The 26,419-nt window shown below is 41.7% G+C and overlaps 2 protein-coding genes across 2 annotated transcripts in view; one reads left to right on the top strand and one right to left on the bottom strand.

Annotated features, from left to right (window-relative positions):
* cdk17 (cyclin dependent kinase 17) overlaps nucleotides 1–23,449 on the bottom strand; it is a 50,662-nt gene extending 27,213 nt beyond the window's left edge. The window contains exons 1-2 of the mRNA XM_008297948.1: nucleotides 23,116–23,449; nucleotides 183–327 (exon numbers count right to left, since the gene is read on the bottom strand). Of these exons, the coding sequence (XP_008296170.1) occupies nucleotides 183–309 (127 nt within the window). The 5' untranslated portion in view covers nucleotides 310–327; nucleotides 23,116–23,449. The remainder of the gene's footprint in view (nucleotides 1–182; nucleotides 328–23,115) is intronic.
* A 1,667-nt stretch (nucleotides 23,450–25,116) lies between these two features.
* The window catches only part of LOC103369277 (phytanoyl-CoA dioxygenase, peroxisomal-like), a 4,547-nt gene continuing 3,244 nt past the window's right edge, over nucleotides 25,117–26,419 (top strand). The window contains exon 1 of the mRNA XM_008297954.1: nucleotides 25,117–25,128. Coding sequence (XP_008296176.1) covers nucleotides 25,117–25,128 — 12 coding nt within the window. The remainder of the gene's footprint in view (nucleotides 25,129–26,419) is intronic.

Here is a 26,419-nt window from a genome sequence, read left to right as displayed (position 1 = left end):
TAATAAGGTGTTTCTGGAATGATCATAGCCAACAGTAAACAAGATGCTGTTGCTACAAGCACAGTTCAGAAATGATCTATTTTCAAATGCCAATGAGGCGCTGGTTAGACACCAGAATCCTTTTTACAAAAAACTGTATTTTTAAAATTTGATTTCGTCCAGAGAGCATGTTGAAGCCTCACCGTTGTCCTTGGTGCCGCCGTCTTCGATGGTCATCTGCTCAGCCAGTTCAGACAGAGACTCGTCGATGGTCTGGCTGGGGCGCAGTGTTAAAGACAGACGCTTCTTAATCCTCTTCATCTTCTCCATAGCAGGGCAGCACGGGGCCTGTGGGACACAGAGGCACAGTCAACTTTATTTCAGCAGTAATGGTCCAATACACAAGTACACAAACGTATAAGACATTCAGACGACTGTTTTTGTTATTGTTGTTGTTGCCTTTGTGCGCGTGTGTGCCTGCACACACAGCATGGGAGATTACAAGAGCACTGGTGGAGTCCAAAATAACTCGGCTCATGAATAACGTAAAGATGCTTTTAATCCAATATTCATTCACTCTGCAAATGCTTGAACAGGACATGAATAAACCATGAACAAAGCATGAATAAAGGATGAATATCGCAGACTTGAACACAGCTGTTTTCACTTACATACACATTCACACTTTTAAACAGGGAGACATTAATAAGGTCTAATTGAAGGAGAAGAGAGTCAAATCAGTTTGCAGACACACACACACCTACACATGTCTGCAAACACACGCCAGTGTTGTCCCAGACGAGCATGTTTGTGTTGACGCAGCAGTCGCTCAGGTCACAGGAAACACCTTGCTCAATCTGCCTCAAGCCAGTCCCTGTTCATTGTGTTGCTATGTTAACGCCCCGTGTGTGTGCGTGCATGTGTGTGTGTGTGTACAAACACAGTGTATGTGTGTGTGCATGAGGAAGGGACATGCTGGCCGGGCAGAGGAAATGCAGTGAGGAAGCAGCAGCAGAAACGCCCCGCCCATCCCGCCTGACCCTCCATGCAAAACAAGCTGACCTCTGCCGCCACCATCGGTTTCCTTCTCTTTCGGTCTCTCTCAAGGTTGTTCGCTCCCCGTGCACTCGTGAGACACCATCTGCCTGTCTGCTCACACACATCCCTTCGGCAGTTTGTCATTCATGACACTGCATGCCGAGAGTCACTTCATCAGTGTCATCATGTGAGCACAAGATCACACCAACACACAACCACGGCCCGCTGGTCAGATCCTGCATTCTACATTTGATGGTTTGTGTGTGTGGTTATATGACCTGAATTTCCTCTAAGCAGACTGCAGTCAGTCTAATTAAAGCCCAACAGGCTACCAGGAGGGGCTACTTTAGCCGCCAGTGGCAAAGCTTGACCGAATGTCCGACCTGACTGCCTCCTTGTGGGTAAAGTAGATGCCGGGGTGACCAGGAAGGCAATTTCTCACGTCTGCTGCATCAGTTGAGCTGTTCTTCATCATGAATCTGGCAGTTTTATAGAAATACATCACAGGTTTTTTGTCAGATTAGAACAAAAGGCCAATGCTGACATTATGCAGTCCTGTTCCCTGTAGAGTTGGGTACTGTTCACATTTCAACCTCATCCGGTACAGTTGCACGATATCTTTTTTTAATATTTCACTCACTCTGTAATAATAAAAATGTAATTTTGTTGTAAAAATTAAGCTGCTGTTTCAACATTTTTTACTTTTTTTGAACAAAGCACCCACACGTTCTTATATTAATTATGAAAAAAAATACCATTTCAAGTGCTCAACTGCAAATATTTCTATTGCCAAACACTTTGTGACTTTGTCCTCTGGGTGTGATGTAGGTCCAGTGGGCTCTTGTTGTGGGAGGTGAGCGACTGTCTTTGTTGAAAGGTTGTGAGAAGTTAGTGGCGCAGACGCTGTGAAGAGCTGTGGGAGGCGATCAAGTCAGTGTGTCTAAACAGGCCAAAATTTTAGTAGAACAGCAATCCAAATGTTACGTACTGTCCCGCATTACTGCACAGTTGGTCCAGACAGCAAAATCTACTTAGCAGCTATGAGCCAGACTACAGTAAAGACACTTAGCCTAAAACCAGAGGTATCTCTGTCATGGTGAAGCTCCACAGATCTGAAAACCTAACACTAGGCTCCTTACAGGCTTGCTAATAACTAATGCAAGAGTTGGTTTTCTGAAAGATGTGCATTAAAAACACTAGAGTTACTTTGAATGCAGCACTTTTAGACAAATTTGTTCAGATTCAGTTTGATTCTATTCTGCAAAGAAAAGCCAACAATAATGATTCATCCTGTGCATGTTTTACCCCCAAAGCATAAAGAGAGAAAAGGCTGTTCACAGACGAGTGCACACACTCTGCTTTGTTACTCAGATGTGCTCTCAGGTACTAGAGCTAGCACGAAATAATTTAATGCGAATGAGTAGTACCAACTTAGAATGTACCAGTTCCCTCCCACAGTCCGAAACCATGCTGAGGTTAATTGGTGATTCTAAATTGTGAATGTGAGTGTGCTTGTCTGTCTCTCTTTGTGTGGTTCTGTTTTAGAGTGGCGACCTGTCCGGGGTGTCGCTTCACCCTTAGTCAGCTGGGATAGGCTGCAGCCCCCCACGACCCTACAGAGGATAAAGGAGTGTATAGATAATGGATGGATGGATGGACCTGATACCTCATGGGTGCAAAGCCATCCCATCCAGCCTGGACCTCTGTTGCATGTCAGTATTCTGCATGTCTTGCCCACATTTCCTGTTCTCTGTCCACTGTCTATATCTAATAAAGGCAAAAACGGCAAAAAAAAAAAGTATAAAAAAAGAAAATGCATCATGTTTGGGATCCTCACCTTTGTTCCTGGGTTTGCAACACTGACAGTGACCAGATACAACCAGGAATAATAATAAAAACAGCCCCCTTGGTATAACTGTCACAGCAAAATATTGGAAGACTTTCTTCTGTCTCTTATCAGCATATTGTCAGAGCACACGAATACCAGAACGTCTACGTGAGTCAGCAAATTTCCTCTTTTACTCGTTCCACACCTGGTAATAAAAAAGCGGGGAAATACACCAAGCAAGAGAGCACAAAGACAAATGAAAAATTAACAATGTTGACCAACTAACATGAGCATCAACACACACTGAAAACCTTCAGAAATGACCACTATATCAAAACTAGAACCAAAGGAATGAACTTTTAAGCATTTTTGCTTTGGCAGTTCCTTTCATTTACTACTTTTTCCATTTTTTAAAATCATTTTTCACCCTCCCAGTCCGTTAACCTGTGTGTGATTAGCCCACTTTTAAAGAGGAAGTGTGTCACGCTGGCCCTGGTGGCCATATCGGCATGCAGATCTGATGACGCCACAGACACACACACACACACATATATACACACAGTCACGCTCACAAAAAGCAATCAGACAGTCCAGTAAAATGGAGGGGGGGAAAAAAAGAAAGGAAAATCCACCTAACGAGGCCGAAACTCCAGCTCGTAAAAATCACAATGCATAAATAAAATGAGTGCATTGGAAAACACTCTGACACAAACACAATCTCTCCCTCGTAGACACTCACACACACAGTATGTGAGATAAGCGCTCTTTGTCTCCCATACAGAGAAGTGTAACAGAGCCGGGTTTTATCTCTGCAGCAAACCAAAACAAAGAGACTCATGTGACGTGTGTGTGAGTGTGAATCTGTTTGTGTGTGTGTTGAAAGTACAGCATCTGGCATGTATGAATGATGTGTGTGTGTGGGGGGATTTCAACATAAAAAGCAGCACAAGCAATCTGCCAGGGATAGAGAGACACTGAGGGAGAACCGAGCTCCCCTCGCTTTCTCTCTTTTTCATCATCAGCATCTCCAGAAATTCTCTGACACACACACACATTTTGACCCACATTCCCCACATCCCCCATTCCGCTGCCCCCTCCTGGATGCCTCCCAAGTGCATCCAGGGTAGTCTGGAGGAGGGGACTTCAAAGGACGAGAAGGTGGGAGGAGGGCTGGGGACAAGACCTAATTAATGGGCTAATTATTACAACACACGTCGCACTTTTCCCACCTCCACGTCTTGTCGTCCTTCCTTTCTCTTTTTCTTTTTTTTTGTTGTTTTTCCTTCTTCTTTCTTTCTTTCTTTCCCGACTCCCAAAATCAGGATGAGGTAATGAAACGGAAAATGTGGCTTTACATTTGATCCCGGAGATGTGGGTGAAAGTGTGAATGTGAAGAGGAGGAGGAAGAGTGGGAGGAGATAGAAGAAGAAGAGGAACGGCGAGAGAAGGAATAGGAGGGAGAAAGTGAGTTTATTTCAGCGAGCGGAGCCATAATGGAGCCTTTGTGTTTGGTTAAGAGCCATGAAATCACCCGAGTGACTGCAAGCATGTACAGTGCAGCTGAGAGAGAGAGAGAGAGGGAGACTCACTGAGGGTCCAACTCTACATTAGGTTTGGTTTCAGTAGCTACGTTTTGTGTTTACGACAGGTTTGGGAATTGAAAGCACCGACTTTGCAGGTGACCAATCGAGCGCGAGAGTTCCCTCAAATCCTGCCGGTCGTAAAGTCGGTGTTGCCTTTGTAATTACAAAATTTAATTAGTTGTAAAGTAAGCGTTTCCCCAAATCCAACTATATCCAGCTGTCGTCCAAAAAATCCAATTAAGCTGACACCATGAGTGGGTGTTTTTCCTATGACTTAGCTGTTAACTATATGTTTCCCAAACTGGAGCGCAGAGGCAGCCTGGAGAATAAAGGCGCTAACCACAATGTTCCTGACTCAAGTGTGGCAAAGGAATTTTCTCTCCTTCTTCCTCCAACTTTAACTCTCATCTCTGCACTGTCTGCTCTGTAGTAAACATGTGAAGTCAGAACTTCAGTCCTGGTTCATTTGCTGCAGTGTTTGGTGTCAGTTTGTAATAATGGCTGTGTTTTTCTTTTTTGCTGTCCTCCAAAGGGGTTTTAGCCAGAGAACAAGATCATCATCAGCATCAAAACAATAGCAATCCTGAATAAAATACATGTTTTAAACTAGTTTTGTTAGTTGGAGTTTAATGTACATAACATAATACACATTTTTGTTTACCAAGAGGTCAGGAAATGACAGGAAATTTCTGTAAAATGAGGCAGCACTGACTTATTACAGGGGCTGCAGGGTGGCGCAGTTGGTAGCACTGTTGCCTCGCAGCAAGAAGGTTGCCGGTTCGCGTCCCAGAATCTTTCTACATGGAGTTTGCATGTTCTCCCCGTGCAGCGTGGGTTCTCTCCGGGTTCTCTGGCTTCCTCCCACACAGTCCAAAAACATGTTGAGGTTAATTGGTGATTCTAAATTGTCCGTAGGTGTGAATGTGAGTGTGCTTGGTTGTCTGTCTCTAAGTGTAGCCCTGTGATAGACTGGTGACCTGTCCAGGGTGTCTCCTGCCTTCACCCTGAGTCAGCTGGGATAGACTCCAGCCCCCCATGACCCTAATGAGGATTAAGCGGTGTATAGATAATGGATGGATGGATGACTCATTACAATGCCCTACATCCTAGACTAGATTGAGTGAACCTGTCGCACAAGTCTTTTCTCAGCACCGCTCAAAACTTTCTTTAAAGAAATACAAATGTGCCAGGGCTTTTTTTTTTTTTATCTCCTATAGCAAAATTCTAATGAGGTGCAGCCAGACCATTCTACACAACAATGTGTCAACACTGGTGAATGGTTTTAGCTTTGTGAGACAAGATTATTTCATATCAGTGGTCATTATTTGCAACCCGAGTTCAATTTGATGGATTAAATAGGACAATATTGCACTAATGTTTCCTTTTTTTTGCCATGAGCAATCAATATTGTGCAACAGAAGAAGCACTTTCTGTCAGCGCAGCTAAAAGGTTGACAAACTAAACAGGACTCACTGAGTGATGTTGTTGTTGTTGTTGTTCCCGACACGGTTTGATTCAGTGCATTTCCTGAACAGTGTTTGTTCTCCAATTCATAATGTTTAATAGAGTACTTTCTTCCAGCTCTTCAGTTTCTATTTTTAGTGTTGAAATGAATTAGAGCCCTATTAAGGATTAAATAATAAAACTAAGAATAAAAATAACAACATTTTTAAGTCAGCAGTGTAATAGTTTTGAAATCTCTGACCATACGTTCCAGAAACGAGAGGTGATGTACAAACACTGACGCCGCTGTCAAAAGTGACTCGTACTGACTAGCTATCGCTTTAATACGTCTGTCAGGTCTATAAAAGTTTAAAGAACTGACAGAATCGGAGCAAAAACAAGAGGAACCGTGAACAGAGGGAGACTTGAAGGGAAGGTTGAACAGCCAGCACCACTGTCTTCTTAAAAGAAAAACAACAGTTAACATTGTTTAAACCGGTGCTCAAAATAGAGCCTCTCATATGAGAATCACAACGGCTTTGAAACAGACAGAATCATTACTTTCTTTTTGGAGAGCGGACACGCAGGAGCCGGGACAAGCAGGGCCCGAAGGGAAACGATCTCACATGTCAAAGAGATCTATTTATCCACCCCTCAGTTTTATTTGTGGTTTATTTCTTAAGGATTATTGAGACGTTTAGAGCTTTCCAGATTGTGTGTCTGATTATTAATACCATCCATTTTAGACTTGGATCTATTTTTCCTCCTTTTTGACAACACAATTGCATAATTTAGCACAAACATACCTACACAGGGACAGACACGTGTCCACCAAAACCAAAAAAGCAGTCGCTGCATAACACCTTTAATGAAGTGGGAGTTGACGATTAACAAATATCCTGAGAGCCGCTTGTAAAATTTCGATGTGTCACTTATTTTCACACACTCTGATTCAGCAGTGACACTGTATGTAGTAAATCACCTCAACTTCGCTGTGTGGATTAGTCCTTGTCTCCTATATCTGCGAGCAAGAGTGACAAATGTGGTGCTTTTGTCAAAACACGCAGCTTCAAGGAGAAAAACGGAGCACACCTGCTCAACGTCTGCAGCGTAAAGCGTGACAATCATCAAGCGTGTAGTTGTTCTGAATAGAGATTAAAAATAACGAAACAGGACACTGAAGTGCTTTGATACTTTAACCATAGCTATTTAAAGAGTGTTGCTGTGTTGATTAGTTTCAGTCACTTTTTTTTTGGAGCTGCACCGCAGCTTAGTCAGGAGTGGCGCTCATGACTTAGTGAAAATATATCACATGAAGCAGCATAATCAGCTGTAGCTTTCAGGATATTGCTGCTGATAATTCAACAGATGTGACTGTCAGCTACTTCTATTAAAAGCAATACAGCCGTGACTCGATAATCCAACATTAAATGTAAAACCTTCTTTTATGTCGGATAGCAATGCTGTCGGATTGTCAAGACGGAGGTGGAGATACAAGGAGGGCTTGATACTCCAAGGGTCACTTGTTGTTATTGTTCATAGTTGTTGTTATAAAAACTAGTAGGGCTGGTCCCAATAGCACTTTCTGGTCTCTGGATATTCAGGCCCAATTAATGATGAATAATTGAATATTTGGCGTGGTCAGGGGGCACTTCCACCCCGGGGGAGTGCTCCGACGGGGTGGAAATGGACGGAACACACAGACAGTACTTCGCTGTTGATGCTAGTTTAGGATAACAGTCACAGTTGTGTTTCCACCATCAGTGGCGACGGCGGGGGAGTGGCGGGCAAGATACGCTCCACCGTTACCATCAGTGTTTACTTCCGTAAACACTGACCACGCTCAGTGTGTGTGACAGCATTGTGTCCTCTTCTGAGCATGCGGGACACTTTTGGGTCGTATGACGTTCACACAGCAGATCACATACAAGTCACATTTAATTGGAAACGTGAACGAACTCGCAAAAAATCGGATTTCACAAAAAAATCCAAATCGAGCATTAAGTCCTGCAGTCTGAACGTAACCAATCTGTCGGATTGTTCAGTCAGATAATACGCCCTTATCATTATTTGTGACATAAAATGTCATGTGGGAGTCAGAATCCAAGGCTGTCGGTATGTTAAGGCTATTTTTTTTTACTTCCACTCGTTTTTCCTAAAAACCTGTCAGATAGCAAGGTTTTCGGATTGTTAAGGGTCAAATTGTTGAGTCACAACTGTAGATGCATAATGCAAACTAAGTCCTACCTATGCAGAAAAGAATAAATTACTAACCTATGAACAGCCTGATAAACACTCTTGTTCAACAACATCTAATACATCAGTGAGCCACACTGCTCTGCTGGGTGATCAGTACAGTGAAAATGGGAATGATGGCGTATTCTGAATGATTTTCAAACACTGTCCATCTGCTAGAAACACTCACTACAGCAGCAGATGTGGATTAATCAACAGCAAAACATAGCTCCCAACAAATCCACTAAATGCTCCTCTTTGAGTAGCATTTGCTGAAAACTACAGAACCCAGTTGATTTTGAAAAACACTTCGCCTTTGTAGAAATAAAACAACATGTTTCCAGCAGGATTTCTTAAGGACAGAGTTTACTTGGGTTTAAGAGTCACAGACATGATAGTGAAGTCATGTCAAGTCAAGAAATATCCTCCGCATTATTATTGTTATCCAATAATTCACTGGTTTCACAACGTTTGTCTCATTTGCAAGTTGTGTAATAATTCAATTGTCGAATGACCTCTATCTGTCAGATTGGCTCACTGACCCATTTCTCCCACATTCACAACCTGCTTGCTGCCCACACAGAATAGAAATCAGAGCTTCTGTATGAAACAGGGACAAACACACTAATCAAAGCAGTTCAGAAGACAAACTGCTGCTCAGTCAGAGAAGCTCGAAGGTGAAATCTGACCTTATGCAGGTGCTCACTTTTAATTTTTCCTCATTTGCAAATGTCTGGTTTTAGGATAAGAGCTGATCGTCATGTCTGCGCTGCCTCAGGCCCACTTACATCATCTTATCATCCAGAGATCACAGCAGCACACACACAGACACCAGGGAGTTTCCCTCATAGTGCCGGTATACATTACAATCAAAGCGCCGCTGTCTGTCCTACATGATGTACGCTGCTACAAAGACTTCAAAGACTTCTAAAAAAGGGTGTCACCTCCCTAAAGCCTACAGGGTGGATGAATCCCTGCATCAGATATCTCTGGCTACCACAACTGTGAAACCTGCTTAAATAAACAGTTTCTGGGCAATTACACAACAACTGTACTTTCCTCTGACTCCCTGAATTTTCACACTATACGTGGTTTTCCAGCTGAGCCACAATAGGAGATTGCCATTTTTCCACCAAACTATTTCGTACACGTGTCTGGATTCTGTATTACAGCAGCCTTTCAGAACAACAAGTAAAAATGAAGTTTTTCACATGTAAAGGTTAAAGCTGGTTAGTCCAGCATCACTGCAGAACTATTAGCACAGTCATCAGCATTTAAGCCCCCATTTCAGCTGACCCCTACCGAGTACAGTCACAAGTATGTGTTTGTGTGCCTATAAGAACATGCACAAACAGAACATCAGTGCTGCTGCCCAGCGCAGTGGGCGCTTTCCACTGAAAGACCCTTTGTTTTGTTTGAGAGAAAACTAAAAAAAAAAAGGAGCTTCAGCATGACTGACCCCGAGGGGTGAGCTGAAATAACCCCGTACGTGTGCAAGCGTATATGAAAGCTCGAAATGCTAATAATAAAAGGAAATGACCAATAACGACGAGTGGAAACACGTCTTTGGGTGTTAAAGAGATGCGAGAACAGCTTCATCAGTTTTCAGCGGAGAGATGTAAAGAGCAATGAGGCGGAAGTTAGAAAGCCTGAGTCTTACTTGTTAACAACAAACACCAGACTCGCCCACATGTCCATTTGCATCGCTGACATTGATGCTCCATCATAACACCTCAGCATGTTGAGTCATTGCAAGTGACTAACATCATCGGAAGCAAGAAAAAAAAAACTTCTGGTAGCATCTGTTCTGCCATGTGACTGAGTCTGTCAGTGCAGTACCGTCTACTGTGGAGGAAGGTGTTCTAATACAGATAAAATCTGCTGAATTGGGACACAGCAGTTCCTTGAGCTAGCATGCTCACAATTACAAGCTATGGTATACAAGGTGATGTATATTTTTTTACCATTTTAGCTTAGCAGATTAGCAAGTGAACATTTGCTAATAGCAGCAAATAAAAAGTAGAGCTGAGGCTGATGGGATTGTTACACATTTTGCAGAATATCTTCTCATAAACCAAAAATTTGGAGAAATGTTCACTTGATGGTTAAATGGAAAAGTTAGTCTAATTCACCTCAAGAGCGTCAAATATATTTTAGTTCAAACAAAAACAAAAAAATGGCCTTAATGTGGAGATAGAGAAATTAAAAGTCGAGATTCATTTTTATGTCTGAACCACATTTCATGGTATTGTAGTTGAGTACATTCGTTCTGGACCAACAGATGAATCAAGTTTGCTGCTGTTGGAGCCATATATATCTTATGTGCATGACTACAGAAGTATGAAGCCATGGTGCTCTTCCAGAAAATGGTGGACTGGATCAGAAGCTCAGGTTGTATATAACAACTGAACATAAAAAACAAAGTGATAAGTGAAGCCAACGATAAAGTGCCTGAAACCGTTGTTGTTTCTAACAGCCAGCAGGGGGCGACTACTCTGGTTGCATAAAGAAGTGTGATTGTATAGAAGTCTATGAGAAAATGACCTTACTTCTCACTTGATTTGTTACCTCGGTACACGTGTTTCTAATGAGTATATGCTCTCCATCGTTACTTTCAGGTCACCTTTAATATAACATTATGTTCACTTTGCAAATTTTGGCACCATGTAGAGGAAAATGGACAATAAAGTGCAGTATGTTTTAGAGATTGACAAGTCACCACAGTGTCTCCAATCTGATCCACCCCTCGCTTGTTATGTCCGGTTTCAAAATACCAAATGGCTACGACCGAATACAAGACATCAAGGTTGCTATGTGGCTTTTATGTACGGTCTATAGTTAGAAGTGAGCTGCTGCTTCAAGTGATTGAGTTTAAGTAGATCAAGGTCTTGGAAGGAGTGCGGTGTAAGATGAGGCATAAGACTGACGGCCAGATAGCTGTGACATCAGCACTAATGCAGTGGAAGACGAGCTTGAGCCTGAAGAAGGAGTTCTCAGTTTACTAATTGATCTTCATTACAACCCTCAGCTACAGTCTTGGGTAATAACAAAGGACATCACATGTACAAGTGACTGAGGAGAGTTTTGTTGTTGCAGAGTGGCTGTGCTCAATCTCAGGGACAGTGTGAAGAATTGAATACCAAAAAGGAGTAGAACCGAGACGCTTTAACGCAGAAAAGACCCGGTTATGGTAGTTTGGGAATGTGATTAGGATAACCGCAGGACGCCTCCCTGTAGCGGTATTTTGGGGCAGATTCATCTGTGTCGAAGCCCAGGGGGGTGAACCCAGAACAAGAAGGATTATATGCCCCATCTGGCACTGACATCCTCCAGGAAAGAGCTGGAGGAGAGTCATGTCCAGGCTGCCTCGCTAACCCTGCTGCCACTGCAACCCAGATTTAGAGAAGCAGCAAAAATTAATGGCACCGATACAAATACTTTAAAAAAAGGGAAACAATTTCTTTCTTAACAACAACAGCAATAAATACACAAAAATAAATAGTTAGCTCATATTGAACTGCTAAACCTGGTTACATTAGTTACATGAAAATAATCCCATTTTTGACAAACAATATCATAGTTTGCTCTCTGTTGCTGGTTTCTACCTCTGTATTGCTCAATATATAAAAAAAAACTAAATGTAAAAGTGTTACCACGGAGCACTACGGAGCAAACAATCTACAACAGACAGACATAAACAAAAACATGATCCAGAAGGGAGAGGAAAACAACAAGGAGAATAGGGAGAAGAGCACAGATCAGGGGGTTGAAATGGGTGAGATGGAAAGAATGAAGATAAAGATTGAGAGGAAGGGCGAGCTGGAGGGAAGACGTTATTTTTAGGTAAGAAAGCTGCAGCATCTCCCAGGTGAATACACACACACACACACACACACACACACACACACACTCGAATGTAAACACATAAACACAGCACATGGTGCACCATTAGCCTGTCGCTCTCTTGCCACATGACAAACACAAACACAAAGCCCACAGGCCAGAAAACATACAGGGAACTGAGCTCACACAGACACACACACACACACACACACACACATATACACACACAGGTTTGACTGCATGCCCAGACACTCCAGTGTCATCTGGTTGAAGCAAGAGGAGGGTGAGATTCAAAACAAAACAAACCCACTGGGCATATATGTATATGTATGTGTGTGTGTGTGTGTGTGTGTGTTAGCATGAGGGGGTGAGCTGGAGGTCACACCGAAGGCAATACACTTTATCCGTCTTCCAATTACAAAACAGAGATCGCGTGCAGGACAGTTGATCCTCTTATCAGTTGTTCACACCGGCACCGTAATCAATCCATGCACACACACACACACACACACACACACACACGTACTTGGTAGACGTCAGAGTTCTCAGAGGCAAGTGGACTCCTCTGGTGTAATCTAGGTATCTTCAACAATGAGCTTATGTTTGCAATTCTCCATCATATTACTTCAAACAATGGCTAAAATTCCTTTTCAATCACTTCTTTATATCTAATATCTCAGACTAATCACGATGCAAAAGATAGAAAATGATTCAGCTTGTGTGAATCGGATGCTTCACAGAGTTTCCCTAAATACTGCCAGTGGGTTTCCCCAAGAGCTACCATGCAGATCAGCCCACTCTTTTATCTGTGTTTATTTTAACACTGCAAACTGATTCAGACGTAGGCCTTCACGTGTAGAAATATTTTGCCTGCCACTGTTGACGATGCACACACACATGTGCATCCATAGCAACCCCGACACCACAGAGGCCCCTCACATTACAAACCCCAGTTTAACCCCCAAGTAACAGCATGTTGTACACTAACGTTGGTGTGGGAGCAAATTATGGGATTTTTTTTTAGCTGAACTGCAGGCTGTGTTTACACTGAGCTGACAGGGGACAAGTATGGAAACCATATAAAATTAATCATTTTAGGGGTTCAGACGATTAACAAAAAGGAATGAAATGACTAAGTGTAATATGGCAGGGTTTCATCATGGTGACAAACTAACTGAGACGTATCATCCACCTCAGCAGTCCCCTCAGCTCTACGCAAGAAGTTCGTATCTCTGAGCTCACCGTTTTGACTTTTATGGTCCACAGTTTTACTGCTGTCGTTCACTCTCACTGCTCTCAGCTGTTTATTAGTCAAAAAAAAAAATTTACACTCTAGTAAATAGGTATTAGTTTGCTAACAAGCTAGCCATATCAACCATAGAACTATAAAACATGTTTTGCATCTTTTGTGTTGTCTCATGTGGCCAAATCTATCCATCAAGGTTTAATGTTGCTAAATATTACAGCTCTTGCAAAAGTGATCTGGTGGCGTGACAAACTCTGCTGTTAGCTAAGCTTAGGTAATGCAGATGATGATGCTCTTTCTAATTAGCTTATTTTTTTGTGGTTGTTTTGTGTTGAACCACAAAAACATGCATGCTCTGCCCAGACCAGTGAGCTCACATATATTTAGGCTCTTATTACATGACTCCTACCTATCCGTAATTTAGCACAGCTGATACAGTTGTAAAATCATTGATCTATATTGTAGATTTTTTTTCTCCAATCTGTCAATTATTATCTGTGAAATTGCCACTGTTTCCTAAAGCCCAAGATGATGTCCTCAAATGTCTTGTTTTGTTTACAACCTACAGATATCCAGTTTACTGTTTTAGAACAGCAAAGAACTTAGAACATATTCACATTTTAAAACCTGGAATCAGAGAATTTGGGCAATTTTGTTTCTTAAAAACTCAATGATTGATGTTTACAGTAGTTGGCAGTTAAATGCATAATTGACAAATAATCACATCATTTCTGCAGCTCTTGTGTACTGTATCATTAGTTTTCCAGGTTGCTCTCGTGTTTATCAGTGGTAGTAATACATCAGTGTTGCTGCTTTGTGTCCATGCTGCTGTTTTCCAGTCATATTCAGTCAGTGTTTTGTTTACAGTGAAAGTGGCTGTTATCTAGCACTGTCTGCTACATATGACAGGCAGCTTTCTTCACACGAATGACGTTCATGTGGACCTGATTACCTCACTCCAGCCTCTGCTCACCCGAGTGACTTGCCATCACTAACTGTGTGCATAGCTGCACAATGTGCTGCCAACCAAAGTCAACTGTGACTTCAAAGTTGGCTTGTGTGGTGTTACACAGACTTACACATTCCATGGTTGTCTGTAACAATCAGTCAGAAATACACAGCTTTTCTGCAGCTCACTGGAGCATTTACATTCATTTAATGTTGTGAGAAGACACTGGATGATCTTTTCCAGGCAGCAAAAATGATAAGCAAAGACCACACTAGAGTTTCAGCTATGTCTGTTATTTTTAGTTTTGTAACAGGAAAAAACACAACCACCTGCTGTCAACCCATCTTTGCGCTTTCAGCCACAATGACCCGCGCTACTGCCATGTGTTCAATATGCCCACCCCTGTGTTTGTGAAATCAGCACCCTCCTCCTTCTTCTTCTTCTCTTCTGGCCTGTCTGTTACACAGCACTTGTCTGTCTCAATGCGCTCCAGATTAACAAGGTTTAACGAGAAGCTTCCGGTCCATCCACCACACACACACACACACACACACAAAATGATGAACACAACATCCAAGAATGTGTGTTTTCCTGCCTGGATGTTTGGTTGGTAAATCCAAACACACAGCTGGACATGGCACATTCCAGCGCAGAGAGAAGAGAAACTGTAGAAGCTTAACATGATAAACACACACACGGCTTCGGCTGTGTCGCTAATTATTGGTATTATGGAAACTATGTCCTCCTGAAATAGAAAAAGATAAACTGAATTTGAAGGTTTCAATAAAAACCTATAAGCTCATTCGAACAGGAATTTAGTTAATCTTGTGAAATTTTGTAACAACAATTGAGACATATTTTGTAATTAGTAATGACACAGCAATGATTCCATCTGACCAATGACAAATGAATTGCATAACAGCCTGAGACATCTTCTTGTTTAGATAATTAAAATACCGCCACTTCACTGTGTCCCGCAGAAATGTCTGAATAATGTAAGCTGCATACGCAACCACATATTAGCAAGTGTCACTGCTTCTGCTAAAGTCCTTCTCACACAGAAGACCCAGTGAGCTACCTCTTGCTGCCAGGTGTGGTCGTCTACATGCACAATCGCAAACAGTTTCAAAATTCACTTGACCACAGCATAAAAGCAGCAACACCCAGCCGACACTTAACACAAAAACAAAAGCAGTGCTTAACCATGGAGAGATGCGAGGTCGTTTTACACAAGCGAACAACAGGACTCCCTCTATTATCTCCTCCTCTTCTGTCTGTTTTATGGCTTTCCATCGTGCATCCTCTTTCTCACGCCCCACCACTCCCCGAGACACAGTCTCCGGATCCACCTCCATTCACCCCGAGGCCTTTGGGAACAGGTGTTCACTCCCTGAGGTGCCCTGATTTGTGTGTACGTGTTGCTCACACCATTTACCACCAGCTTGGCCTCTTTCCTATCTTTGTGCCAAACCAGGTGGGACGTCACAGGCAGGGACAGAGACACAACAAGAATATCTTGATGCCTACTTCTGGTGCTGTGATGCGGAAATCTAAAGGTTAAAGCTTGGCATTTCTTACCACTGGAGTTAAAGAAAATAGAATAAAAACATGGTTTTGGTGTTTGTTTACTACAGAAACTGGTTTTACTGGCTCAGAGTAGGCCTTTGGCAATGTGACAGCAAAGACAAAGAGTCTGGTTAAACTTATTTGACAGAAATCTATGCATTTTTCTGTCATTTCTGTATATTTGATTAACAAAAATATGTGTTGTGCTTGAGTAAATAAAGCCCTAATTAACAAAACAGGTTAAAAACATATTTCTATTTCAAATTCTCCATTCTTATCATGTTGGTGCTGGTTCCTCTGGTGCTGGCTGAAGCCTCTCTGGTGGATGCCAAAACACTCTAAGCAGAAAAAAACCCTGAGACAATATATTTAATGTGTACAGACAGACAAAGAAAGCTCTCAGCTGTTATATAATTTCCAACCACAAGCTTTCCATGCAAGACTGTGAAGCAGAAACAAACCATTGATCAAAGAATTAACTAAATAACACTGCAAATTTGACCACATATTCTCTGGCAGCTTCCAGTATTGACAGTTTTTGTCACTTTGTGTCAAAGACAGTCAATAGGAAAAATCACTGAGGCTTTGTGTAAGAAATACAAAGGAAGAAAGGGCTCTGCTGGTTGTCTTCGCTGCTTTACAGTCAGATAAGAAGAATGAAATCTCTCTCTTGTCTGTATGCTAAAGCTCCGATCATCTCTATCCAAGAGCAAAAACAAAAGACAAAATGTTTCCCAAATCACAACACCTCTACATCTCACTAATCAGCACAACATATCTTGTAAATATGCACAAATACTTATGTGTAAAAACAACACAGTGTGGTTTTACAAGGGTACTTTGCCAAACTATTGTAAGAGTTCAGGATGTTACAGTGCTTTGGCACAAACCCCCCCATAGCTGGTTCTCTCTTACCAATAACTTCACTAGACTGGCTGGCTGCTGGTGGTAGGTTTGTATTTACTTTACAGACAGATGGTAAGGAAGCAAATGAGCGTGTTCCCCAAAATATCGCTTCTAAATCCTTACGAGTGTTAACATCCAGGAGCTGACGTCCTTTGTATTCCCATGTAGCACACTGAATTCAAGGTTGTGTATAAGTGAGATTTGTACCGTCTCATATCGGCTTTGCTATTTTGAAGAGGACACCACACGGCTTCACTGCACGTTATCTCCAACGCCAAGGACCAGCTGCTCCTCTTTCTCTTTTCCTGCAGCCCGACAATCAAGAAACATGATTGAACAGATTTTCTATTTCTTGCTTCGCTGCAACTCGGCAGCATTGATGAGGGCTGACTGTTTACTGGTTTTATCTGAGGTCTGTCTTTGATGCCATGAGCTCACAGCGGCGGTGCACTTCCCAGAGACCTGCTGTCAGTCAAACAGTCCACGATTGTACACTACACAGACGTAGCGTTTTCTTACGGTGTGTTCATGACTTCTGATGAAACAACAGCCGTTTTCCGTGGAAGCTGGTGATGTGAAGCCACCGATGACGCCTGACACTTGTAGCGTGATGTGATTGGTGAGACGCACTATCAAAGTAGATCTGGTCTCAACTTTGTTTTCGTTTCACTATGTCTGCTTTGTTTCTCTCCCCCACAATCTCCTGTTCCATCCAGTTCCCAGTGTGATTTACACCAACTGTTTTTCTTACATTAACATCAACAAGAGCTTGAGCAACACTTTAAACTGCAGCAGGCCGAGCTTATGCTTTGTTTTATGGCTCTCCGTGTGAACATTACAGTAGTCTGTCCTGTCATGGCATCCATCACTACTAATGCTCGATTAGACCAGATTATCAGTGCAAATGTCCCCGTTTGATACCGACCTCAAATTGATCAGATAATAATGAAGGAGGCGCAAACTAATGCTAACACATTACAGAGGCTGGTAAATAAGAAAATGAGTACAGGGGAACTCCTGTCATTACAGCAACATTTAAAAGAGAATTAATTAGAAGTGGGCAAATTAAAAAGAGACAAGCCCTGACTGTTTCTCTCTGGGTTTCATGAGTGTCTATGGTCCAATTTTCATGACTGTTTCTTGTCAACTTGCACTACACTTAGTTGGCACTGATTGCAGATAATGCCTGTCTAGGAGGCAATGATTAACCCGCCGGGAAGAAAGGGGGATAATTAGAGATTCCCACTTGAGATTAAAAAGGAAACTCAAGTCTTATACAGAGACTGGAAATTAAAGTTAAGAGGAGGCAGCAGGGTGAGAGAGGGCGACGAGAACAATGTTATACAATCTGTCTTGAAATCCCACAGCTCACGGGTTTGATATTCAGCTGGAGCCAAATTATACTGACAAAATGCGGCCGCAGAATTTTTTTAAAATAAGTTGACTCCAACTGCAGGTGGAATAATTTCATTGTTCTGAAAATGTGAGAAGTGTTTTAGAGAATCAGGCAGATGGTGAGAGTTGTGTAGGACGTGATGTACTGAACAGCAGAACGTCAACTACAGCTGACTGCACTTGGCATCAACACCGTGCCATTTATTTCTGGGTTTGTGTGCACATGTAATCTGGAGTTATAAACCTGTATAATAAAAAAAAAACATTTAAACTTCATGGAGCTGATTAATTGATTGATGATAACTCAATTAGCAATGTGCAATTTTCAAATCAGAGGCACAATTGCAGTTGTTTTAATAATAACTTAGCCAGCTGTAAAATACAGAGTGTTTACTTACGTATAGTCGCATCTAGAGCTCCACTGATACATGATACTATATACTGATAATGAACGATGGGGTCATTCTTTGTTAACGTTCAAGCAATGTGTTTTACAAAATCGGAAACAACTTATCGTGTTACATGCTGTGATACGTACTCTGCTACATGCGCTGCAGACAGTGCTGAGAGTAGAGTGAACAAGAGTCAGAGTTGCTTTGCTGGAGAAACGATGTAATGGTGCGATTTCTATATTATGTTCTTTAAATTACCGCAAATCAGACAACATAAATGCCAAAAATGCTGTATCTGTGATAGGCTAATACCAGCAGATGACACTGGCCAACCAGTTTTCAGCCTTTTAGACAGATTCAAACCACTTCTGTGCTCATCTTATAGCTGTTTAAGCATATTTTCCTAAAATTATTTATTAAATTTGAGTATTGCCAATACCAATGCAGCATGAATGGATGGATGGATGGATGGATGGATGGATGGATGGATGGATGGATGGATGGATGGATGGATGGATGGATGGATGGGAGTTCTTAATTGCTGCCATTTTCTGGCTTGTAGTTTGTATATTTACTTTTTTTTTCTAACAGAGTGGCTTGTTCACAGAAAAAAAAAACATCACTCCATATAAGCAACTACTATTTAATCGGTTACATTCTTATACGTTTTTTTGGATTTGTTGTTTTTTAATAAGCACAAATTGCAATTGCAGACTAAAAACATTGAGGCAGCATAAGGCCTTTATATGTTTATCCTGCGATACTTCAGTAAATCGCTTTAGGTTTTTGGCAAAATGAGCATTTTGGCTGCCGCTCCGACTCTGAGGCTAAATTTTGCTGTTTACACAACGACTATGATGCTGTGACTTGGCCGGGGATTGAGGTCGAGTTAAGGGTTTGTTTGGGTTCATTAAAGGAACTAAGAGGTTGACCGGTCATCATGGGTGAGCAAAAAATATTAGCACAATTGATAATCATCAGACACACGCTTTCTTCAAGCTACAGAGCCCATTATAAAAACAGAAGAAGACAACATGATCAAAAAATCTCATTCATGCAGTTCAGTGAAGGTACAATGAGGAGAAAGCAGTGTGAAACTTCATCTGAGCTGCTCACTGTGTTCAGCTTCTCACTAGTGTGTGTGTGTGTGTGTGATGAATATTTCAGCGTTTTCACTGTAAAATGACACCACTGGAGCTTACGTGACTGCTTGCCACATGATGGAAAAGTGACTTCATGAATGAACTGCACGCCTGTTTATTTTAATGTGTGACCTCTGCATGTGTGTACGTGTAATCCCTCCCTGCTGCTGCTCTACCAACGCCACTGCTTAATCTCCAGATTATCAGCCAATCTCACCCAACTCGACCCTCCGCGCACACACAAACACACACACACGTGGCAAAGCATGATTAAATGATTTACACAGGGGTCAACTGGACAGAGCATGATGTGAAAACAAACAGGAATGCTGGCAGACAGAGTGTGTGTATTATAGCAGAGGGAACACAGAAAAAGGAACGTGCTTGTCCATTCTAATGAACACACACAGCCTTCCTACAAGACCAAGAATCCCATTTGACACCCAGACACCCTCGTACAAGATGACAGCGCACATATACACACATACCAGTGACTATAGGGCTTTGTTTTACTGTAGAATGACACACACACCCACACCAGTAGGCTGACAGAAGTGTTTGATGACATGACCTAAATTTTCACTTTTTAAAGCGAGACAGAAGCTGTGTAAGTGTGTGTGTGTGTGTGTGTGTGTGTGTGTGTGAGAGAGAGAGAGAGAAAGAGGGAGAAAGACACAATGAACTCCCAACAATTCACATTCCTCGAATGGCTAACATAACTTTCTCTTCCATGTGTGTGTCTTCATATGGCTACGAATAAGTGCAAGTGTGTGTGTTTGTGTTGCACCCAGCCCACACTAACTGTATTCACCCTAAAGCCCTAGAATTAGCTAGACCCCAAAAAAACCCAATAATTACTACTTCACCTACATGGTGCCCACCCTGTAGCAGTGCACTGGCAGGAAGACATTTCCCATCAACCCCTGGGGCTGTGAGCTAGTCCTGCCATGTTTATTTTTTACATTTTCTGTACTTCCTCAGGTGAAACAAGCTTACCGGGATGATAAAAGCACGCACGCTCAGAGAAAGTGTGGATGGGAGTACATAATCACAAGTACACACAAACGAAACACAAAGATGAACATAAAAACACGCTAAAAAAAAAACATGCACACACAGGCAGCATGCTCATATGGAAAGTGCTTATGCACACACATCTGAAGATGAACATCATACAGAAACACATAGACTATAAACACACTTAGAGAGTACAGATCAGACCAGCACAAGCATGCATGCACACATAGAAACACACCTATACACACACCTCTCTGATCAATAAAATATGGCACAAGTTGGAGTGATACAAGAGGGAGACAGCAAGCTGCTGGGCTGGTTGTCAATAGCAACAGTGTTTGGGAGGCTGATCACCAGTAATTGCAGTGAGCACTGCTGCAAAGCATGGTGGGATATCACTACCATCATCTGACTATAAGGCAGTTCAACACTATGCGATGTTTTACAATCAGCATATGAGATAAAGGTTAATGTTTATGTATATGTCAGCGCTGGGGGCATGCACACCTATAAGCTCCATCATGTAGTTCATCCACATGTCTGCTTGACTCTCACCAAACTATTTCACTGACTTTGGTAATGCAGTGCTACATTTAAAAAAAAAAAAATCACAGTACGGGGCGCCTGGATAGCTCGGCAGGTAGAGCGGGCGACCCATGTACAGGGGCTATAATCCCTGATGGTTCGATTCTAGCGGCTCGTTTGCTGCATGTCATTCTCCCACTCTCCTCCCCACGTCTCTCTGTCTATCTTCACTGTCACCTATCATTAAAGGCAGAAAAGCCCAAAAAAATATCTTAAAAAAATAAAATATCACAGTACATCACATAGTTTGGACACAGAGTGTGAGCTCGCACAATCCGGCTCTGAGCAGAGAAATAGTTTTTGTTAAGATGTCAAAATTTCCACTCTGATCCCTGCTCACAGTCTCTGGTTCCAGCAACAAGTTTTGAGCAAATCGCAGACACCTGACGTGGTTCCATCACATAAGGCACTTTGGTTTGTCAAGCTGAAACCACTGACACATCACAAAACGCGACTCCCACAAGTCATTATAACAGAGATATCCTGTCAGTCCCAGGAGGAAAAAGCGAGAAAGAGCATGAGTGTATGTGCACATATATATGTCTCCCATAGTGTACCCTCTTAGCTCTCATGTTGCTGCCGTATGCAACATAATGCAGAGACAGATCAATACGAGCACTGCTATATGGCCCACAGACAAGGGGAGGAGGGGGTGTCAGGGTAATTACTTTGTCCTCTGGGGGTGTATCACTCTCACAGCCAACAGCCTAGATCTGAATGTGGGTCACTACACACTCATGTAGCTGCACACATAGACATAAATGAGTGGCCAGCAGTTCCAGATGAAGGTCGGTGGGAGTAAAACCAGGTCAAACAGGATGTAGGCAAGAGCCTAAATGCACCACAGGCACTTAACTGGAAATACATGGACAATAAGTGTTCGATATTATCACTCTGAATCGTTTTTTCATCTATTCTGACTTGATAAATGTATGCTTTTACGATATAATGGCTGACTGTACTGTACACACTAACTGTAACTTCAGTGCTGTTTAAAATATTACAAAGTGCCACAGGAAGATGAAACTATTCAGTCTGAACAGCATCTCACAGTTTCCAGAGCGACAACAGGACAGTGCATCGATTCATTAGGCTTCACCTGAGTAAGTGGCTGCTAAAAGCCTATTCAAGCCCCTCTTTAACGGTGTTAACTCCAACCTTCAGCGACAACAGCATTTAAATGCAACCCGTCGAAATCACAATGCCTCTCTTAAAAAAGTCAAAGTCATTTGCGGGTAATTTTAAACACGGGGATTGTAATGTGTGACAGAAGGAATTCAAGTGCTTCTTTTTTTTCCCCCACTCATGACTTAAAAGCAGTAAAAACAGAACTAATGGCATTTCCATTAGCTGTTGTGTTAAACCATGAAATAGTGTGTCAAAATACAACATTTTAGGATAGATAGAAGCTTGAGGGAACCCACCAGCACATTTTTACAGTGAAAAATACAACTGAGCTGCTTTAAATGTGAAAGGCAGGTGTCCCTGTGCAGGTACAGTCTGCTGTGAGGATGATGAATCAGTGGTTGGAGGCAGATATGAAGCTACAGATGTCTTGAATCATGCCTCTGATGTTACACAATGATTTAACAGAAGGTTTACAATCAATTTAAAGATATTTTTCAATGGCATTCCTGTATTATATGAGCTGGGTTCCTGTCGCTGGAGGCTGCCGATGCTTACCTACATTATGTAAACAAACCGACATATTTCCATCTGAAATAAAACAACCAGAGATTTCAAATATGTGCGAGGCGCGAACACAGCACTCTGAACTCCACTGGGTGAACCGGAGGCTGGCTGTAAAATGTGAATTATCGGCTGGCTGAATTATTCCACTGTGTTGTCATTTACACACACACCTCCGTTCAGACCTCGTCCGTCGCTGCCGAACCAAACGCAGCCTCCCGGAGTCCATTATCGGACAGACCGAGTGTTGCCCACCGAGTGACATTTCAGCACATTTACCTGAAAATGGTGAATTCCGTCGTTTCGAGCCGACTCTCCGGAGCTGCCAGGCCCGGATGCCGTCCTCCGCTTTATCCGCCCACTGAAGTAGAACACGGCTCCGTGTGCGCTCGGTTTCGGTTCCAGACGCTCCGACAGAGAAAGAAACGTCCTCCGGAACACACGCACTGGTACGAGGCTGAGAGGACGGAGAGCCGAAGACCGAACCCCGAAAATGTCGTCTGTTCGGCGGTGAAGGCAGTTTAAAGAGGCTGGAGGAGGACCTGATGTCGACAGACACGGAGGGAGCAAACACGCAGCAAGCCGCCGGCAATGTCAACAACGGCACTTCCGCTTGGCGCTTCAAAATAAAATCAAACCGCGCGCACCCACTGTTGTTCGCCATCACAGCTTTCAAAATAAAAGTAGTTTTATAGTTAAAGACCCTGTATGGTGAAAATCAATTTTTGATGTGTTTTGAGTGGAGATGTAAAATAAAAGTTAAGGATGTTTACTTATACCACTCCTCAAGCCTCCCCACAACTAGTTAGCCTCCCAGTTTACAGGCCTGTGAGATTTGATGTTTGACCCAGGTGTTACCACACACCTAAGTAACCCATAGCAGTGTGAATGACTGGACAGGATGAGAAAGGCAGCAGGTCTTCAGAGCAAAACAGCCCATTTCGAGCAGTTCTGAAAGCAGGAGCTATACAGTGGTGGTGGAATGAATGAACTGAACGACTTTAATTAATTTGCTGAAAAGGGGCAGAAATGGGTCCTTTAAGGTATAATATACCCATTAGTACTGTGCAAGCATTTTTGTTTTATTCAAAGGCATTTGATACACTTGAATATAAGCTGCATTCCAAAACACCTAGCAGTAAAATGATTTTAAATTCTTTCAAAGTTAGGGTAAACTGGGGTAAAAGCCCCCACATTGAGTTCTCTCCTGATCACTAGATATAGTCAGTTTTTCTTTTCAGGTCTTTTTCTAAATGGTAGTGGCCACTATTCTTTAAATAGTATTAGAATCATTTTTGCTGGTCTGAAGAAATCAAAAGAAGTGGTTTTAAACAATCGTGATAAGAGAATATCCATACAAACAAACATTTTTTTACTGTTTACATGAGAACCATATGGATGGTCATGTTTTAATTTAAACAAAAAATAACAAAAGCTCTTTTGAAATATGAGAAAATATAAGAGTAGGACTTTTGGGGGATATGGGGTAAGAAGTTAGTCCTTAACACGGACTAGCCCCCCCCATAGACATCAGAGACTTTCAATACTTTAGCCCAGATTACTGATAACTTTGGGACACCTTCATCTCATTCAAATACATAAAAAGGACCCAGCATCCAAAAAAGTCTTATTTTCAGTCTAAAAATTTAACTAGCTAATTATATGTTAAACTAATACTGGTAACCATATTAGCGTGCTGTAGCACAAGCTAGCCAACCTGCAGAACAGTACACATGCTCCAAATGATGCTTCCATTATTTGACTAATTTTGCCTTTTAATACTTTATTTTTATCCAGGTTTCTTATTTGTGTGCCTTCTCAGCTACATTGTGAATGTGAGGCCTCATTACACCCTGATATATACTCTGAGCTTAAAAAAAACTTGAATTAATCAATTCTCAGTGCTCTGTTTTGACATATTTATTATGAGGGAATATACAGGAAGTCGACCAGAAGTCCCATCCTAATAATAACACTCTGCAGCTTGACAGAGCTGGGAGCAGGACTAGGAAATGCATGAAAATGAAACAATGGGCATCTTTATTTGAATAGCTTGCCTTTCCGCTGTTTCTTGTTCGTCATTGCAACACGGTGGCCTTTCCAGCAGTCTAACACTGTAACACTGTAGTTTTCTGAATGCAACATCTCCTTTGTCCCAGTCAGTCTTCAGCAATACACTGAACACACAAGTTTAAGCATGAAAAGGAGTATTCATCTTTTAAAAAACAGCAAACAAACAAAAAAAAACAGGCAATGTTTACAATATTACAGAAGTAGTCCATGACCACAGAGGTACTAAATTCTGTCAGGTTGCCAGTTATGTCAGTCTGTGCCAATTTAGACGCAATTCAGGAAATATATTGTTGCACCATCTCAGATTTACTTCAGTTTTCATAAATGTGCTCATATGGGTCAAAAAGTAAGTGATGTAAAAAAAATAAATAAAAATAAAAAAACCTTTGCCTGTACTGGATTTTTTTGTGTTTGCACCCTCAAAGAAAAACTGAAACTAAAACTAACAAATATCTTCCCAGGAAAGGCATATTTAGGATTCAATATTTAGTTGTTTTTTTTTAATTAATATAAGAAGGCGGTATGCGGGCCCCACAAATTTCTTCCTTGCAATCGCATATTTATGGATTGATCCAGATTTCCGACTAAAAAATGCAGTTTGTGTTGGGTCCATAATAACAAATAGGTAAACAAAACCTGAGGCAGTGGAGCAACACCACTACCTAAATAAACAAAGGCTGACCCAGTTGGTTGGGCCAAAAAATATTTTCAAATAAGTAAATTTAAAAAGATCCTTAGGCCATTTCCTAATCTCTTTTTTACAACTACAAAAGAAATAGTGAAATTAGGTTTGTTTTTTTTTTGTTTTTTTTAATTTCAAGTTAATTGATCGTGTCATCAAAAACGAGTGAATATTTAATTTCTAATTAGATTATTTATAGATGAAAAACTGTTTATATGAATAGCTATAACGTCTATCACAGCTACTATGAACATAATTGGCATTAGGTTAGATTTTTTTTTGCATAGCTTGTATAGAAAAATATACACTATAAAATGTGTTGTTGTGTGGCGCCACCTGCTGTTTAAAAGCTGCAATAACAGAGTTTCTAAGTAATCCTGTTGTTGTTGGCAATAACTGTAAGTAAAGAATGCTTTATTTATTTAACCTGTATTTAACCAGGGAGTCCCGTGATATTAAAATCTATTTTTTGAGGTGGTCAAAAGGACGCCCCATTATAAATTAAAATGATAATACATATGAAAAGTACAAAAGATGATAAAACTGAGCTTGACAGCATTTGACAGAGGACCAAAACAAAACAGGCAGGTGATCAGGACACACAAAACCACTCTTTTGATCAGATCTTTAAAAACCACCAGTGAGACAAAATCATGACGGCGTATTGTGTTCTGAAGGTTATTCCAGGAACAGGGACCTAAACAGGAACAAGTTGCTCTGCCAAGTTCATGAGCGACAAACACAGCAGCTGTTGGTCGGTGGCAGAATGAAGGGAGTTCACCTCTGCAGATAAAACACATCAGCTCTGCAGCATAATGAAGTCAAAGA

The sequence above is a fragment of the Stegastes partitus genome, unplaced genomic scaffold (assembly GCF_000690725.1).
Source record: "Stegastes partitus isolate 25-593 unplaced genomic scaffold, Stegastes_partitus-1.0.2 Scaffold1261, whole genome shotgun sequence".
Classification (NCBI taxonomy): domain Eukaryota; kingdom Metazoa; phylum Chordata; class Actinopteri; family Pomacentridae; genus Stegastes; species Stegastes partitus.
The sequence above is the reverse complement of the archived record's forward strand: the minus strand, read 5'-3'. Positions and strand labels throughout refer to the sequence as shown.